We start from the raw sequence: 18,849 nt of genomic DNA on the forward strand, positions 1-18,849 counted from the left end.
CTTGTCAAGGGCACCTTTCTCTGGGTCATTACTTTTCAGAGAGGAAGCCCTCAAGGCAGTCTTAGTAGACCCTAAGGACAGCCGAAGACCAGTGATGACCACATCCAAGAGGAAGGATCGTAGGCCGTTTAGACGTTTCAACCCATACCACTCCTTCCAGCCCTTTCGAGGAGCTAGGTCTGGGGGATGGGGCCGCGATTTTCAATCCTCCGATTTCCGTCCTTCCAGAGGAACCTGGAACAGACAACGATTCCAAGGCAGAATCCAGAACCAAGCAAGTCAAGGGGCCTCAGCTTCATCATATGGCAGAGGATCTCGTCAGCGTAGACAATACTGACGTTTTCCCGGTTGGGGGCGATTGCTACAGTTTGCAAGTCACTGGTTGCATCTGACAGAGGTCGCTTGGGTCAGAGATCTCTTCACTCATGGTTACGAACTGGAATTTTGGCTAAGTCCTCCAGACAGATTCATCCCCTCCCTCCTACCCAGAGTTCGAGACAGGCGCCGGATCATGCGGGAAGCCATCACCCATCTTCTCGACATAGCTGCAATAGAACCAGTACCATTGGTGGAGAGAGTGCAGGGGGTTTACTCTCTCCTATTTGCGGTTCCCAAGCGAGATCTATCATGGAGGGCTGTGTTAGACCTCAAATTTGACAATCATTTCGTGAAATATCGACGGTTGAAGATGGAGTCCCTGGCGTCAATTATAGAGGCTCTACACGAAGGAGACTTTCTGGCTTCCATAGACCTGAAAGAAGCATACCTCCATGTGCCCATCTGCCCGGCCCACAGACGTTTCCTGCGATTTGCCTTCGGCCCCCACCACTTTCAATATCGGGCAATGCCTTTCGGACTCTCGTCGGCCCCGAAAGTCTTCCCCAAAATACTGCTCATCCTGGTGGCTTCCCTCCGCCTCCAGGGTGTTCACATTTATCCTTATTTGGACGATTTGTTGATTCGGGCAGGTTCCAGAGATCTGGCCCTCTCTCACGTTCACTCTGCCCTCACTGTTCTGCGCACCCCTGGTTGGCTTGTCAACCTCGACAAAAGTCAGCTTCAGCCAACTCAGCGTCTACAACACCTGGGCGCTCTTTTAGACACCGCAAAGGCCATGGTCTTTTTATCACCAGATTGGATTTCTGTCATCAAAGAGATGGCTTTGTACTTCGTGTGTCGATCAAGGGTGGACATAATGCTTCTGGCAAGGGCTCTAGGGATGTTTGTCTCAACCATCCACATCGTATCATGGGCTTGACACCACACTTGACCCTTACAGTGGGCTTTACTCCCTTTCCAACAGGACATTGCCACGTCCAACCACCGGACAATCCGCCTGCATCTGTCTCTGTGGGCTTCCTTCCATTGGTGGGTGACAGTCAAAAATCTCAGAAAGGGTTCTGAGAACCAGACAGAACTGTAATAATGACAGATGCCAGTCTGTCCGGATGGGGGGCCCACTGCAATTCCCAATATGTTCAGGGTGTTTGGTCCAGCGCAGAAGCAAGTCAGAATATCAACTGGCTGGAACTGAGAGCAGTCCATCTGGCTCTTCGGCATTTTCAACCTATATTCCTTCTGGGTCATGTACTGATTCACACGGGCAATACCTTCAGGTGAGACCAATGGTCCATTCTTGAGGTTGGCCATCCAGATTATATCCTGAGGAGCCAACAATTTTTAAAACGTGACCATTATGCACAGGAGTGAGTTTGTGCACAAGTGCTTTATTAAAAATAAAAATGTATATGCATTGTGAACATACTGACTTGGCATTAAAGGAACCAGTGAGAAGTAACCTAAGATAATTTATTCCAGCAAAGCAGTTCTCAACTCCTTCTTCCTTTTGCTTGGTGGGCAGGGTCTGAGAGCCAGCTTTCAGCCCCTGCATCCCCTTTTCCCTATGTAATCAGTAACCTTTCTGTCCTTAACTGTCCTTCATTTGGTTGCTGTTTTCTACCCCTCCTCTCAAATCCTCAACTGCTGGCCTACCCATATCACCTCCACAACATTTACTAAAAATCATTCGTTTAAAAAAGATTTTATTATGTATAAATTATTGGAGGTAATTCTTATTGTATAAAGCATGGTGTTTTTATTTTATTTCCTGATGCAGAGGTCTCGCACCTTAACTTTTTAAAATTGTTTTGGCTTCTAGTTCCATTCTGATTTCATTCAGTGATAGCTTCTGAAATGGTAGCATGCTTTAAAAAATAAACATTTATTTCTTTCATTTTTAGGTCTAAAAGTAGTAATGCGCTATCTGTGAAGAGACTTTGGCAATATCTTGTTAAACAAGAAATGGTCCAGGAAACCTTTATCAGAAACATATTTACAAAGAAAAGGTGCTCAAATGAGGTATGTATTGTATATTTTTATATAAAAATTTAATGCCATTAACTTAGTTTTTCTTAAGCCAGTGTTTTTCAGATTTTTAAAACTCAGGGTCTTCCCCCACCTCACAAAGCTTATTTCCAAGGCACTGCATCCACCAGCCGCAAAGGTTGCATACACTTAAGGTTTTAATGTAGTAAAGTTCCCTGGGTGGAAAACAACATAGTGTGAGCATTATTTGTTTCGTATAAGCATATTGACCGTAGTTTGTTCATTTCTTCTTTCTGAACTGAGAATTCAGTCTTCACTATCTATAGTATCTTAGGACTATTTTTGATGTACTTCTGAGAATGTACTTCGTATAAGTTATCCAGCACAACAGACTTGTTGCACTAAGTTAAATATTGCATGTTCATAAAATTACCATATAATTGTTTACCTTGCCACATAGTGAATGTTGATCTCATCTTTTCTTTTGCCATGTGATTTATTCTTTTCTGGTGTAGTCATTAGAAGACCAAAATGAATATATCAAAAATGCTTCCGTGGAAGAACCTGGAATCAATAAGGTATATATGTAGTAACAGAAATGGAGATGTGGGAAGAAATACATATGCTACATTCAAAACATATTGTGTGTTTTTTTAAAAAATGTATAGAGTTTTAAACATTAAGGGGTTTATTAGTACTGTTTAGAAGTGATAAGGTACAGAATGGACTGATAACAATAATCTCATCTCCCTTGTATGTACATTTTTTCAGGATCAACTGTGTCAGTCTTGCAGATTTGTAGATTAGCTTTATTTCTATGTGATAGATTATGCAGACCTTAATTATAATTAACTTCATCCACATCTACTGTAGTCCCCAATGAAGTGTCCAGTACAATGTCTGCTGCAACTTCTTGGGAACGGTTTCAGTTGATGTGGCCTGATGACGTGGACAAGGTGCTTGCGATGATGCAGCCAGCAACACGTCCTCTCGATCCTTGCCCTTCCTGGCTTATTAAAACTTGCAGAGGGGTGTTGACTGAGTGGATCCAGGGTGTGGTCAACGCATCGTAGCAGGAGGGAGTGGTTTCACCCTCCCTGAAAGAGGCAGTGATTGGACCACTCCTGAAGAAGCCCACCCTGGACCCATTGGTTTGCAACAGTTACCGCCTGGATGCAAATACCCCTTTCTTAAGGAAGGTGATTGAGAGGGTTGTGGCGCAGCAATTGCAAGTACTCTTGGATGAAACAGATTATCTTGACCCATTCCAGTCTGGGTTCAGGCCTGGTTATGGGACTGAATTGGCCTTGGTTGCCCTGATAGATGGCCTTTTATGGGAGAAGGACAGGGGGAGTGCGACTCTGTTATTATTATTTGATCTCTTGGCGGCTTTTGATACCATTGACCATGGTATCCTTCTGGGCCAACTTGGTGAGCTGGGTATTGTTTTCCAGTGGTTCTGATCCTATCTCCAGGGTCATTTTCAGAGAATAGAATTGGGTGATTGTCTTTCGGACCCCTGGCAGTTGTGCTGTTTAATAACTAAATGAAGCCCTTGGGTTCAGTCATCAGGAGATTTGGGGCAAGGTGTCAGTAGTACACTGATCATACCCAGGTCTATTTCTCTGTAACATCTGAATCAGGACAGGCCATGCAAGCCTGGACTCTGTGGTGGGCTGGTTGAGGGCCAATAAACTGAGTCTGAATCCTAGCAAGATGGAGGCACTGTAGGTTGGTGGTTCCCAAGTTCAGGTAATTCGTCAGTTGCCTGCTTTGGATGGGGTTGTACTCCTTCTGAAAGAGCAGGTCCATAGTCTGGGGGTGCTCCTGGATCCATCTTTGTTGCTAGAGGCCCAGGTGACCTCCTTGGTTAGGAGTGCCTTTCACCAGCTTTGGAGGGTGAGATAGCTGTGGCTGTTTCTGGACCTGGATAGCCTGACCACTGTTGTCCATGCACTGGTAACCTCCAGATTGGATTAGTGTAATGCGCTCTATATGGGGTTACCCTTGACGTTGGTCTGGAAGCTGCAGCTGGTGCAAAATGTAGCAGCGAGACTGCTCACTGGGGTAGGTTATCACAAACATGTCACCCCGCTACTGACAGAATTGCACTGGCTACCTATTAGCTACTGGGCTAAGTTCAAGGTTCTAGTTTTGGTTTATAAAGCCCTATACAGCTGGCAGCCAGGATACCTGAAAGACTGTCTTATCTCTTATATGCCCAGTCAATCACTGCACTATGCAGGTGAGGGCCTTCTGCAGATACCATCTTATCAGGAGGTCCATTCCGCACAACATAGGAAATGGACCTTTAGTGTAGTGGCACCTACCCTTTAGAATCCCCTCCCCTTAAATATTAGACAGGTGCCATCTCTGTTATCTTTTCGGCACCTACTGAAGACCTTCCTCTTTCAACAAGCCTTTTAAGTTGAGACTTTATCCCAGTCTGCGTCTGTGTTGGAATTGCTTTTTAATATATTTTTAAACCTTCTTTTTATAAATGTTTTTAAAGTTTTTTAAAAAAATGTTTTTAAAGATGTTTTGTTTTAATATGTTTTTAGTGGTTGTTGTGTTTGATATATATTTGAAGCCTGTTTTTATGGTGTTTTAAAATGTTTTTAGTGCTTTTGTTTGCCCCTCCTGGGCTCCTCCTGGGAGAAAGGGTGGGATATAAATCAAATAAATAAATAAATCTTTGAAGGATACATCCAACAACATGTAAAACCCTCAGAGATACTTCTAGTGGGCTGTAGTGTCAGACAGTGCATAGTAATATCTATACTGGTGTTTTGTGCTTGATAAGAGGCACAGCATACAGAATTACACAGGAACACTAGAAAATTGCACCTCATACTTTTCTGGCTTGTGGAATTGTTTATATGGGTATTGATGACCATTGGCCAATTGCACATTACTAGTAACTTGTTTCTAGGCCATTATATGGCCGATACTGAATAATTTTAAATATTTCATAGGTAGGCATGGTTCAGTGAAATTGCTCTTCTTTCTCTAGTTCTCAGACTAATTATGAATTAAATGTGTAACACTCTCTCCCTTTTTTATCTTTAAATGTGACAATGAAGAAGTGATTATATATGTAGGATACAAAATTGTTATACTTCCTTTTTAAAAAAGTATTACATTTTATAACAATTATTATATTACCTTTCTTACTTTCATTAGTTCAAGATAGTTCAGTAACATGCTTTCAGGTAGTGCAGATCTATTCCTGGTTAATATTTAGCCTTTATATTCCAGCATGATCTAAAAAGACTCCTACTGATTTAATGTGTAACACTTTCCCTTTTTTTAATCTTTAAATACAGATGGAGACTGATATGGGATATCCTGGAGGTAAAGCAAGAATTATCCATAAAGAGTCTGACATTATTACTGCTTTTGCTGTCAACAAGGTATGCACACTAATGTGGAAGGAGTGTTTTTATAGTTCTCTGAATGTTTTAGAATGCTGTAACTGAGGCTCATTAAAAAGGAAGATTTTCAGTTAGTGGAAAAATGCAATTTTGTTTTTCCTGCAGTAAAAGTTTTGTTGTGTTCTCCATGCACAAAATGCACTCGAGTCCCCTTGCAGTAATCTCTGATCTTCAAGAAATGTTGATCTACCACCAGCGTAAATAGATATGTGGGGGAGCAACATAAATGGGAAGTCATTTATGTGAGCAGTTTCCCATGCAGTTGAGCCTTTTAAACCCATCAATACTTACTCAAAAGTGAGTAGCTGACAGGAGATGGCTATTTCATATCCTGCTAATAGTTTTCCTGGGGCATCTGGCTGGTCAATTTTGGAAGCAAGCATGCTGGACTAGATGGACCTGACTCCAGCGTGGATATTATACTTTTAACCTCCTGTACTTTTCACCCAAAAAAGACTAGCTGATTTGTGTGGTTGGGGACCCAAATCATATACACTGCCTGCTATGTGGGACACTGCCAATGCAGATTCATTTAAACACCCTGTCACACTCATAGCTGTATGTTTGAACTGGCCTTCATCTGCACCACTGAAGAGGCAACAGTGGAATTAAATGTATTTTTAACCAGTAATGTCGTGAGCTTTTTTATTCTTATTATAATTGTGTCGTTTAGGCCAACAGGAATTGCATTGCGATAGCTTCAAGTCATGACATTCAGGAACTAGACGTGTCTGGAATTCTTGCTACACAGATCTATACTTGGGTTGATGATGACTTGGAAGTGGAAGCTAAAGGGTACTGTTTACTTTCATCTTTATAATTTGGCTATATCTCCTGAAATGGACTCCTATACATTAAAATTATATACTGTAATTTTCTTAATCCAACTAGTTTAACAAAAAAACTGTTGAAATACTGATCTGAGAGTTATATTGGAACTCTTTCCTCATTTTCTTTATCTCTTCGGTCTTGGGCTTTCCTCCTTCCAACTCTGTTCTTTTCAGCTCCTAGACTACCTTTTCCTCAAAGTTGGCACTGCCTCTCTCATGTCCGTAACTTATTTGCTGTGGTATAACAGTGCACTTATGATGACAATCATTCTTCCTTGGCAGCTGTTGGCTTCATTGCCCTGATGTCCCAAAAGATTGGCCTGCTTTGACCCATTCCCCGAGTGATTTTATGGTCATTGAAGACTTTAGATTGGAATTCTAAGAGCCAAGTACATCCTACATGAGCCTAAATATGATAATTTGTAGATGCAGGCCGGTTGAGCAACTGCCATTCCTTTCACTGAAAAAGAGAGATGGCACTTGCTGTATGGAATGTAAGGTTCTTGTTTTCCTTTATAGAGCTGATGACTTCTTGGTTATTCATGCTCGTGATGACTTGGGAAACATTCAGGGAACTACGCCTTATAGTCACAGCAATCCTGGCACTCCAATCAACATGCCTTGGCTTGGTAGTACCCAGACTGGCAGAGGTGCTGCTGTGGTGAGTCACTTGTAATGGAATAATTCTTTAATTACACACTTAATATTGAATATTAAAGTTTTCATGGACTTTATAAATAACAATATATATACTTCTAAGTAATAATGCTATTAAGGGACTTTAGAAGCTCTCAGCACTTCTGTCCGTTTGTGAATCCATAGCTTTTAAAAGTTTTCTTCAGTGTAGATAATCCAGATGCTGTTAGAAACAAAATCAAAGCCTACTAATAGTGCGTTGACTAAGAGCATGGTGCATTGGTTAAGAAGCTCCTGGTTCAGTTCTCAATCCCTAACTAAAGTTTAGGGTTTATAAAACTAGTCTATCCATACACAGTGGTTGAAAATATGACCAATATCCATGAAGTATTTCAAACATTTCAAAAGGTACCTTATAAACACTAAGTTTCCTCAGCTTGGCTCTTTTACCATCTGTGCCTTTCAGAGGGCAGAGATGCTACTACAGATGGAGATGGGAGATGAAGCCAAAGGCTGGTGCTAATGCCTCTTATGCAGAGGTTGCTCATGCTGTGCAAAGGAAAAATTGTCAGACCCACGTTCAACCCAGCATATATGTTTCCTTCCTATCTCTGCAATAGACTTGGGCATTTGGTTCTAATTTTACAAATGACTGATCTCTCATTTTTGCTGTTGGTTGAGCTTCACTGGTTTTCAAGTCCAGATCTTGAGAGGACCTTTGTACTTGTGTGAAAATTCACTAGCTGTGGTTCTTCTCATTGTGGTGTTACTATGGTGTGAAAAGCTATACCTTATGGAATTTGCCCTTTCATGCTTTTCTTAAATTACAGGAGCCTCCTTAGTTTTAGATTATATGTTTCCTGTGGCTCCCTTACTACAGTCTTCTGGCTTCAAAAGCTCCCTTGTCTGTAAAATTGCCACTTTTTTGTGGTCCTGAATTAAGAAATGAAGCAAGTAAAGCTCTTTCAGTTATTTTTCCCCTATTGTGGAGGAGGATATACTCAATCGAGTTGATTGATTATTGAGTTTATTTATATGCCACCTGCCCAAAGTGGCTTACAACAGATTCAAAATACAAAGCACTGGGGTAAGGGAGTGAAGTCAGATTACAAAAAGGAACAATAAATTCAAATAACACAAAAATCAATAATTTGGCAAACATAGAATAAAGCATGTTACAAAAGAAACGGTCTAGACTTAAATACAAAGCAAGAAAGTGAACAGACAATAGGTCTAGGTCTTATTGCATTTGAAGGAGACTCAGCAGGTGCTAGCTTAAATACAGTTCAGAAAAGAGGGGTCCTCTCACCAGGCTGGATAGCTTTAAGCAGCTCTTTCTCTCCTCTGGAGGACAAACAGCAGCAAAAAGGGAAATGCTGGGGAGTTCCTCCCACTCACTCCAGAAAGCAGGGCTATTCAACAGGCAACGAGTAAGCCCCTAAGCCCTGCCCCAGTTTTCAAACCTGCCAACTCCAAGAGATGGGCTCAGGCTGAGGGTCTGCTTTGTAGAGGGGAGGCCAGCCAGGGGGCTATACTGTTCTCTCTATCCATGGAAAATGCCCAGAGGGAAAAATGCCAGTGCACTACCCAGGACTCTGTCGGGGCTTGGAGGATGGAAACACAAGAACGGGCCTTTTCAGTGGTGGCCCCCTGGCTGCAGAATGCTCTTCCCAGAGAGGCATGCCTGGTGCCTTCTCTATCCACCTTTGGGTGCCAAGCAAAGACCTTCCTTTTCACTTAGGCCTTTGTGTTTGGGTTTAAAATTTTGTGTGTTGTACTTTTAAAAAATATGTTTTAAGTTGCCTAGAGACCACTGGGTGTGAGGCAACTAGCAAATTAAATATAGTAATTCAATGTAAACAAATATAAAGTGATGCATGTTGGGCCAAAACTTAATTTCACATATATGTTCATGGGGTCTGAACTGGCAGTTACTGACCAGGAATGAGACTTTGGGGCATCATCGATAGCTCAGTGAAAATGTCGACCCAAGGGGTGGCAGCTGTGAAAAAGGCAAAATCGATTCTAGGGATCATTAGGAAAGGAACTGAAAATAAAACTGCCAATATCATAATGTTATACAACTCTATGGTGTGACTGCATTTGGAATACTGTGTACAGTTCTTGTTGCTATACCTCAAAAAAGATACTGTAGAGTTGGAAAAAGTTCAGAAAAGAGCAACCAACATGATCAAGGGAATGGAGCAACCCCCCATGAGAAAAGGCTGCAATTTTCGGGGCTTTTTAGTTTAGAGAACAGGCAAGTAATAGGAGACATGATAGAAGTGTATCAAGTAATGCATGGCATGGAGAAAGTGGATAAAGAAATTTTTTTCTCTTCTCATAACACTAGAAGTCGTGGACATACAATGAAGCTAAATGTTGGAAGGTTCAGGACAGACAAGAGAAAGTACTTCTTCACACAGCACATAGTTAAACTACAGAATTCACTCCCAGAAGAGGTAGCTGTAGTCACCAACCTGGATGGTTTAAAAGACAACTTCATGAAGCATAAAGCTATCAATGGCTACTAGCCATGATAGCTACGCTGTCCTCCCACAGTCAGAGGCAGTAAGCTTCTGAATACCAGTGCTGGAAACCACAGGAGGGGATAGTGCTCCTTGCACTCACGTCCTGCTTGTGTGCTTCCCATAGGCATCTGGTTGGCCACTGTGAGAACAAGATGCTGGACTAGATTGGACATTGGCCTGATGCAGCAGGCTCTTCTTATTAGTAGTTTGGGAACTCTGGGGTGGATGCCATCCGAACCCAGTGATTTGTCGGTTGTTATTTTGTCTATAAGGCCTAGAACTTTTAATGATTAGTTTGTATTGTTATGGTGGTTTGTTTTATTGTACTTACATATATTGTTGTACTCCACCTTGTATGAGTTGGCAATATATCTATTTTTATACATATATACCCACCTAGGGTTGGTATGGTGCTGTGAGGTGTATTCCTGCTGTGCATGTGTTTTTCTCTTCTTACTCTATTATTAATAGTCTGGTTTTTTCCTTTATGTTCCCCATTTTTAGTTGTAGGGGATTCATTTTTTTTCTAGTTGAGGTTCTGTCTGGAGCTTTTACATACCTCGGACTGGGAAAGGTTGCTGTCCCATTGTGGAGGGGGGGCTTACCAGCTGCCTGATTTGAGCAGCCCTGACTTCTGGAGTGAGTGGGAGGAGCAACACAATTTAGGATATCCTCCTGTCACTAGGAAATGAGTTTACCACAGGTAACCAATGCTCTTTTGTCACTGTTAAGTAAAGATACGCTTGCTTAATTTATTTGTGTCAGGTTGACATTGGAGTAGCACAAGAAAAGGTGGCAACCCTACTTGCTTGCCTGCAGTTTCTCAAATTCCTAGGCCCTAGATTCAGAGCTACTTTGCATTTATTTTTGCCTGACAGGCAAGAATGAAATAACTATAGCTTTTCTCAACTTAAAGATGCAATGGTGTATCTTCCATTTCTGACAATTCAAGCTTTTATTAATCCTTTGCCAGGAAAAGATAATCCTGCCTTCTGAGGCATTTCTCTCACTTTTTCAGTGACTCCTCCTTGCTTCATCTTTGTGTGCCTGCCATTCGCTGCTTTTCCTCCCGCTGCATCATCAGCCCTGCTCTCTACAGCCATTGTAACTCCCATCTAATATTTTTGTTGCCTAATACACAGTCTCCTTTCAACAATATAACAATAAAGCTTAGCATTTATATACTGCTTTTAGAGCTTTCAGAATGCTGTACATACACTGCATAATTGTAATCCTACAACAACTCTGTATGGTAGATAAGTATTATGCTCATATTGTGGCGCAGGAGCACTGAAACTGAGTGTGGCTTACCTAAGAGTACCCAATGAGTTTATGACAGAGATGAGACTGGAGGCAATAAACAGACACTGACTCTAGTTCATATTGGCCTCTCCTTAGTTCTGTGTTTTCTGCTTGCCTTTTCTTCCGGCCTCTTTCTCCACCTGCACCTTACTCAGTCCAGTGTATCTCAGTGCACTTGCTGACTCCATCAACATCTCCTTAGTTTCTCCAGCCTCCTGGAACCTTTTCTCCCTTAGCCTTGGCTGTCAGTTCATGCTATCCTTAAAGTCATTGCAAGATTTTAGTTCAAGTTCAACTGCTCTGATGCTTTCCTCAAAAGAGAATGCTCCCCCTCCAAAAAAAGTTCCCTGTTTTTTTCTATCCAGCATTCACAAATTCTGAGTTATCACATCAGCTCTGCCATAGGAACCAGAGGTTTCAGTGCCAGCGCAAACTGCTGGCTGCAGTCCTGTTACATTAGGAGTGCTCCAAAATGCTTTTGTATTTTAACTTTTTAATTACATTCTTTAGTTTTACTTCTTTTCAAAAAAGAAACATTCATGATCCAACATGTATATACTGGCCCAAAAGACTTTGGGCACTGGATGTTTTAGAAATCTCGATCATCCTCTTCGTTTATTGATGGAGGAAAAAATGACAAATTTATCTTTAGTGAATTATGGTTACCAAACAAAAAGCAAAATAAATAAAACTTGATACAATTGTAGAGACTAGCTTCACCTTATAAAAATAATAGAATTAGTTATTTAGAATGACTACTTAAAAGGTTTAGTTGTATATACTCAATGGTTTTATTTTTATATCTCTGCTGGGTTATTTTTTCCTTTTCAGTGTGGTATAGTGGTTAAGGTGTTGGACTACGACCTGGGAGACCAGGGTTCGAATCCCCACATAGCCACGAAGCTCACTGGGTAACCTTGGGGAAGTCACTGCCTCTCAGTCTCAGAGGGAGGCAATGGTAAACCCCCTCTGAATACCGCTTACCTTGAAAACCCTATTTCTAGGGTTGCCATAAGTCGGAATCGACTTGAAGGCAGTCCATTTCCATTTCAAAATAAAACAAAAGTAAGATGGTTTACACTACGTTCCCACTCAGTCTTTAAGCTGTGTATCTGAGCCCAATTGCTAATACTGTAGGAAGACAATAGTTGCTCAGACAGTAGCAGGCTATATGTCAACTCTGGTTGTGATCCTATTCATAGTGATTACCGTATATCTTTTCTTGCATCAAATGTAGATATGATGAGTCTGCAAGACTGAATTCTCACTTCTGATTTTATGTTTTTATGCAAGTAATATCCAAAGGGGGAATTTTGGCATCTTGCCATGCTAAAATGTTGGGACAACTTACACATCTCTGTGTAGAAGGAATTTTGAGTTCTCTCTTCAGATATTGTACAAGGAAGGCAAAAGCAGGTGCATATACTGAACAACGTTGGTTTTTCACATATTTTATATCTTTTATCTAGAAATGAGTACTACTAGGTATAGAAAATATTGCCTGGTTCACCTGACATTGGCAGATTTAACACATTGCTTGATACATGTGTCTGCCTTTTTTTACATAATTTAAACCGGTTTTGTTCTATTGCAGTGTTTCTCAGACTTCGGGCAAGAGACCACCAGTGGGTCTCAGCCTTCTTGCAGGTGGGCCTCAGTGCCACACCCCATCCCCCAGCTACATCATAGCCTTTTGGTGGGACTACCAACCCCAGCGGCTTCCCACATGTGCAGTACATAGGCATACATGGAAGCAGCAGATGTTTAGCGAGTGAGACTATATCATGAAGAATTGGGGGGGGGGGGGGGAAGAAAGAAGAGAAAGACCGAATGGCCAGCCAAGTATTTATTATTTATTTTATTTATTTAAAGTATTTGTACCCCGCCCTATTTCCAAGGAACTCAGGGCGGCTTACAAATAAAAACCATAATCAATTAAAAACAAATAATATACAGTTTAAAACAATTAAAAATAGATTAAATCAGTAAAAGTTAAAAAATGACAATATTAGTTAAAAGCCCGTCTGAATAAAATAGTCTTCACCTGGGCACGAAAGGATGAAAGTGAGGCAGCCAGTCGAACCTCGCTAGGGAGGGAATTCCACAATCTAGGGGCAGCCACTGAAAAGGCCCTATTCTGTGTTTTTACACAGCAAGCTTGTGAGAAAGATGGAATAGTGAGCAGGGCCTCACCAGATGATCTCAAAGCTCGGACAGGGTCATAGAGGGAGACACGATCTAACAGATAGCCTGGACCTAAGCCGTATAGGGCTTTATAGGTTAAAACCAGCACTTTGAATTGTGCTCGGAAACAGATTGGAAGCCAGTGGAGCTGGTACAACAGCAGGGTTGTATGTTCTCTGAGCCCAGCTCCAGTTAACATCCTGGCTGCAGCTCTTTGTACCAGTTTAAGTTTCCGAGCAGTCTTCAAAGGCAGCCCTACGTAGAGCGCATTACAGTAGTCCAATCGGGATGTAACTAAGGCATGTGTCACTGTAGTCAAGTCTGACAGGTCAAGGAATGGGCGCAGTTGGCGTACCAATCTTAGTTGAGCAAAGACACTCCTTGCCACAGCCGAGACCTGTGCCTCCAGGTTCAAGGCCGAGTCCACGAGCACTCCCAAACTGCGAACTTGTGATTTCAGGGGGAGTGTAACCCTGTCCAGCACAAGTTGGATCCCTATTCCCTGATCCATCCTTTGACTGACAAGGAGCACCTCTGTCTTGTCAGGATTTAATTTCAGCTTGTTTGCTCCCATCCAATCCATCCCTGATACCAGGCAACGGTTCAGAACCTTGACGGCTTCCTTAGTTTCGTTAGATGGAAAAGAAAAGTAGAGTTGGGTGTCATCCGCATATTGGTGACATCGAACCCCAAAACTACGGATAACCTTTCCCAGCGGCTTCATATATATATTGAATAACAAGGGGGACAGAACAGAACCCTGGGGGACTCCATAGGTCAATGGCCAAGGGGTCGAACAGACATCCCCCGTAATCACCTTCTGGGTTCGTCCCTCTAGGAAGGACCGGAGCCACCGTAAAACCATGCCTCCAAGTCCCATCCCAGCTAGGCGACCCAAAAGGATACCATGGTCGATGGTATCAAAAGCAGCTGAGAGGTCCAGCAAAATTAACAGGGACACACTCCCCCTGTCCATTTCCCTGCATAGGTCATCCACCAAGGCGACCAAAGCCGTCTCAGTCCCATAGCCGGGCCTGAAACCAGATTGAAAGGGATCTAGATAATCCGTGTCATCCAAAAATCTCTGGAGTTGGGTCGCCACCACCCGCTCTATTATCTTGCCCAAAAAAGGTATATTAGAAACTGGGCAATAATTACCTAATAATGAGGGGTCCAGGGAGGATTTTTTCAACAAGGGTCTTATTACTGCCTCCTTTAGGCAGGACGGTATTCTGCCCTGAAGTAAGGAGGCATTAATCACTTCCCTGACCCATTCAATTGGTCCTCCTCGGGCATTTTTTATAAGCCAGGAGGGACAAGGGTCTAATATGCAGGTGGTAGGATGCGCCTCTCCAAGGAGTTTGTCCACATCCTCGGATTGAACAAGCTGAAAAGAGTCCATTCTAATCGAGCAAGTAGAGGCCAAAGTTACATCCACAGAGACTGTATTAACGTTGGTGTCTAAGTCAGAGCGAATTTGAGTGACTTTATCTGCAAAATGTCGTGCGAATTCATCACAGCGGACTGTTGCATGGTCACCATCATATTCACAGGGGTCAGAATTTAAGAGGCCCCTGACCACTCGAAATAGTTCCGCTGGATGAGACTTGGCAGACGCAATGGAGGCGGAAAAGAAAACTTTCTTTTGAGCCCGCACTGCCATGGAATAAGTCCTTAAATAGGTTCTAGCCCGTGTTCGATCAGATTCGCTCCGAGTTTTCCGCCAACAGCGCTCTAGCCTTCGTCTTTCGCGTTTCATCACCCCCAGCTCCTTCGTAAACCAAGGAGCAGATTTGGTTCCAATCCGCGAGAGGAGGCGCTTAGGAGTGATTGTGTCCACCGCCCTGGCCATTTCCTCATTCCAGAGGTCAACCAGGGCTTCGACAGTATGTGAAAAGGAGGAAGAGAAGGACAGGACAGATGGACTTGAGGGGGAGGAAAAGCAGACACATTTAGGGCTGCTGCAGTATCTTCCATCACTTTGGCTTCACAGTCCCACACCACAGTCCCCCTTCCTGCCTGCCTGATATCCTGCCAAATTAGAAAGCCTCTCCTCCCTCCTCTGCAGGCTAGAAGAGACAGAGTGGACAATGAAGGAAAATGGAGAGTGATAAGGTTAATATTTAAAAAATAATAATAGACTGGGAATAGAGAGAAAGAGGATAGGAAAGGAAAGCTGCTATAAGAGGAGGAATTGAATGTAAAAGTGGAACCAAGAAGGGCTGAAAGAATCTGGCACTTTGTGAGAGAGGAACAAATTAAGTGTGAAAGGAGAAAGGGAGGAGAAATTGCAGGAGATGAGTAACATACATTGGTTTGCATGTCATGGTAACCAAATTATGGCTTACCAGGACCACACAAACGTGTTGGCTCCTAGAGACTAACTTGGAGCTGCTTTAGCCATCCCTGGTCCTTACAACTCAGTATGGCAGCTAAGACAAGGTTTGGCTTAGTGTGTCATCCAAACTCAGTATTGTGATTAAACTATCTCCTCCTTAAAACAGTGAACAAATCATGATGCTTTGTTCTTGGTACAGCTCGTGGTCGAGGAGAGAGTTTAACCAGGATCTCGGGTTCACTAAATTAAACCTTAAGGAAATCAAAATCTTGGCTTTGCTGCCATGCTACACTGAGCTAAAAGGACTAAGGAGGAGCAAAGCAGCTGTAGTCTCCTCGGGAGGCTTCACATTTCTACAGTCTCGGTAAACCATAGTTTGGTTTACTGTGATGTGCAGACATGGCCAATGAGAGACACGTTGGGGGGAAGGGTGAAAAGGAAATATAAAAGTCTTCTCCACATAGAACCTGGAGAGGTTGATCACAGTACTGCCAGAACCAATGCCTGCAGTTTGCTTCAGGAAAGCTAAACTATGAAACTCCCTGCCACAAGGAAATTGTTGTCACAAAATATTTAGCAATTTCCAATTAGGGATTTCATATCAATAAACAATGTTGATATTTGTCAGCTGATTATGCCAAACTCTGCCTTCATCCACCGCCATTTTGTGACTGGCTTAGTCCCTTACTACCATTTTGCGACTGGTGGGTTTCAGTAATTTTCAGCCCTCTCAAGTGGGCCCTTGGGATAGAAAGTTTGAGAATCCTTGCTCTATTGCATTAACTATGTTCTATTCCATATGTGTAATAATAGAATTCCAGACAGTTGGGGTTTTGGTCATTTTTTAATTCAATAAATCTCTGGTAACAGAGTCCGGAAGCAGTGATTAAGTGACCCAAGTAGATTGAATAGTAATAATATTATTAGCATCTTTTTGAGCAGTTAGATGTTACCTGGTACAGATGAGCTGCTGCTTAGTAACTGTACCCCAGCATTTCATTCACATGTGATACAGCTTTTCTGTACTGGTAAGCCTAAGAATATTCAAATAAGTAATATTCTGAATATTTTTATTTGTACAAAGACTATTTAGGAGACTTCTTAAAAAATACAGGGTTTATCAACATGTCCCATAGCTATGTCAGTACCTTACTGCTTACTGTAGGTTGTGCTCTTTATCTGAGGGCTACTTAGATAAATATTTTTTCAATTAATGTAAATAATTCACAACTAAATTATCTGTGATTGATTAAATGCAAAACATTATCTCTTCACTCCTAGTTAACTTTTGTAAAAGTTTGTTTGCCTCTCTCTTACATGCTTCTGCTTCTGCCTCTCTCTTACTTACCTTACAATATACAGGAATATTCCAATAAATTTAATGGAATCAGAAAGGAATTGACAAGAAAAGACGTAAGATTGTAGTCTAGGGTGTCTCTATTGGGACTCTTAGACCTGTGGAACAAAAGCTTCCACATGCCTGGGTTGTTCTATTGATATCAATATGTGCTAATGCTGAGAGAATTATTTAGAGAATTATTTAGCTTTCATTGGCATCCATCCACATTTCAACCCCAAATTCATGAAACAAAGCAAACATGGTAGCATTTGCATTTTACTGAACTAATTCCTTTAATTTAATAGGCTTCTGATCAATTTTGTAGCTTATCTATTTAATTTTGCACATTTAACAGATGATCAAGAAGACTATCAATAATGTCCGAAGAATGGCTTCCCACCCAACACTACCTTATTGTAAGTTTTATATTTCCAGGCTGTATTAATGTTTGCATTAGTGTAGTGTATTATATAAGAAAAAAAGTTTGAAATTTCATACAAGGGAAAACAGCCCTTCTTTAAAAAGATGAAGAAAGAACAATAAAATAATAAAATATTTCCTGAAGGTAAATGTTAACATGAGGGGTGTGCTATAAACATTGTGCAGATCTGATGGATTTTCAGCATGATGTCATAGTAATTAAATGGTGGTTGGAAATGTGGTTCGTGTACCTTTCAGCATCTTCCACAACACTAGATGCAGAGTAAGGTGAAAGATGTTTGAGTCACATTCACAAATTAGAAAAATAGAAAATGCTTTCTAAAAATACATATAATGGAACATTTTTATGTTTGGCTAAGCTGATGATAAATTGTGGAGTATATAGTTTAAGTCTGTTAAACTATTAAAGGCATTTGTCCACTGACAATCTATCATTGGAATATGTGAGGGAGGCAATTTTCAGTAATTCCCCATTCCCTCTGCAGCCCCCCCTCCAGTGTCCCCTAAATATGCTCTGGAGGCAAACTGTGTGTGTATGTGTGTGTTTTCCCTTTATAGCTTCCTATAAAGGATGCTTTTTCAGTAGGATTTTGAACTGTTCTTAACTCAGACAAATTGATAGTTGGCTCCTGTAAGTTTTTCACAGTGCAGATAACAAATTAGGATGGGATGCTAATTACCTGGAGTCTCTTTCCTCATCCTCTCGAACACCTATTAACTATTGTCAATGCTAATTGCATTTGCCATCTCACACAAGGATCTCTGGGTATAGAGCCTTTGTCCTTTTTCAAAAGGATTATTGTTAAAAGGGGCATGATGTAAATTGGTCTTCTTCACAGTGGGTGCATAGTTAGATCCAAACTTTGGGTTCTTAAAGTAACCAACCCTTCGGTTCTCCAAGTAATGTTCTAAAGAGTGAAAGTCCTATTCGAAATGTAGAGTGGCGGCAAATGATTACAAATGCAATTTGGATTTTACAAGGCCTGAATGAATTAGTAAATTTCAGTACTCTCGTAAACATTTTAAAATTGCAAGTTAATCAGCAAACACACACAATTGCAAATACACTGCTATTACTCTTTGCAATACTATGCATTCATTGGATTAGTCATGAGTGCATATGACTTTCTATCAACGTCAAAACTTGTGTTCATGCTAAAAATCTATGGTGGTTATTCTTATTTCAGATTGAAACTAGTTCTTAGAGTCATTTTAAATATACCCTAGATTTAAGGAAGTGTTATATGGGTTTTTTTATGCAGATTTGACAGGTGCTCAGGATGGCAGTGTGAGAATGTTTGAGTGGGGCCATTCTCAGCAAATTACATGTTTCCGGTCTGGTGGCAACTCTAGGATTACACGGATGAGATTCAATTATCAAGGCAATAAGGTAGCTTCCTTTTTGTGTCTCAGATTTTTTAAAAATAGTTGTTACAAACGTCACTATAATTCTACAATTCACTTAACTGAAGTTCTCACAAATATTTAC

General features: G+C 41.4%; 1 protein-coding gene across 4 annotated transcripts in view; it reads left to right on the forward strand.

Moving 5' to 3' along the window:
- DMXL1 (Dmx like 1) overlaps positions 1–18,849 on the forward strand; it is a 144,252-nt gene that overhangs the window by 109,917 nt on the left and 15,486 nt on the right. For 2 of the 4 annotated variants that reach the window (XM_061624628.1, XM_061624644.1), the window contains exons 33-40: positions 2,241–2,358; positions 2,841–2,903; positions 5,652–5,738; positions 6,433–6,554; positions 7,109–7,250; positions 16,943–16,993; positions 17,275–17,335; positions 18,623–18,750. In XM_061624628.1, coding sequence (XP_061480612.1) covers positions 2,241–2,358; positions 2,841–2,903; positions 5,652–5,738; positions 6,433–6,554; positions 7,109–7,250; positions 16,943–16,993; positions 17,275–17,335; positions 18,623–18,750 — 772 coding nt within the window. The remainder of the gene's footprint in view (positions 1–2,240; positions 2,359–2,840; positions 2,904–5,651; positions 5,739–6,432; positions 6,555–7,108; positions 7,251–16,942; positions 16,994–17,274; positions 17,336–18,622; positions 18,751–18,849) is intronic. The other 2 variants (XM_061624653.1, XM_061624635.1) reach the window with 1 other exon arrangement.

The sequence above is a fragment of the Rhineura floridana genome, chromosome 1 (assembly GCF_030035675.1).
Source record: "Rhineura floridana isolate rRhiFlo1 chromosome 1, rRhiFlo1.hap2, whole genome shotgun sequence".
Taxonomy (NCBI): domain Eukaryota; kingdom Metazoa; phylum Chordata; class Lepidosauria; order Squamata; family Rhineuridae; genus Rhineura; species Rhineura floridana.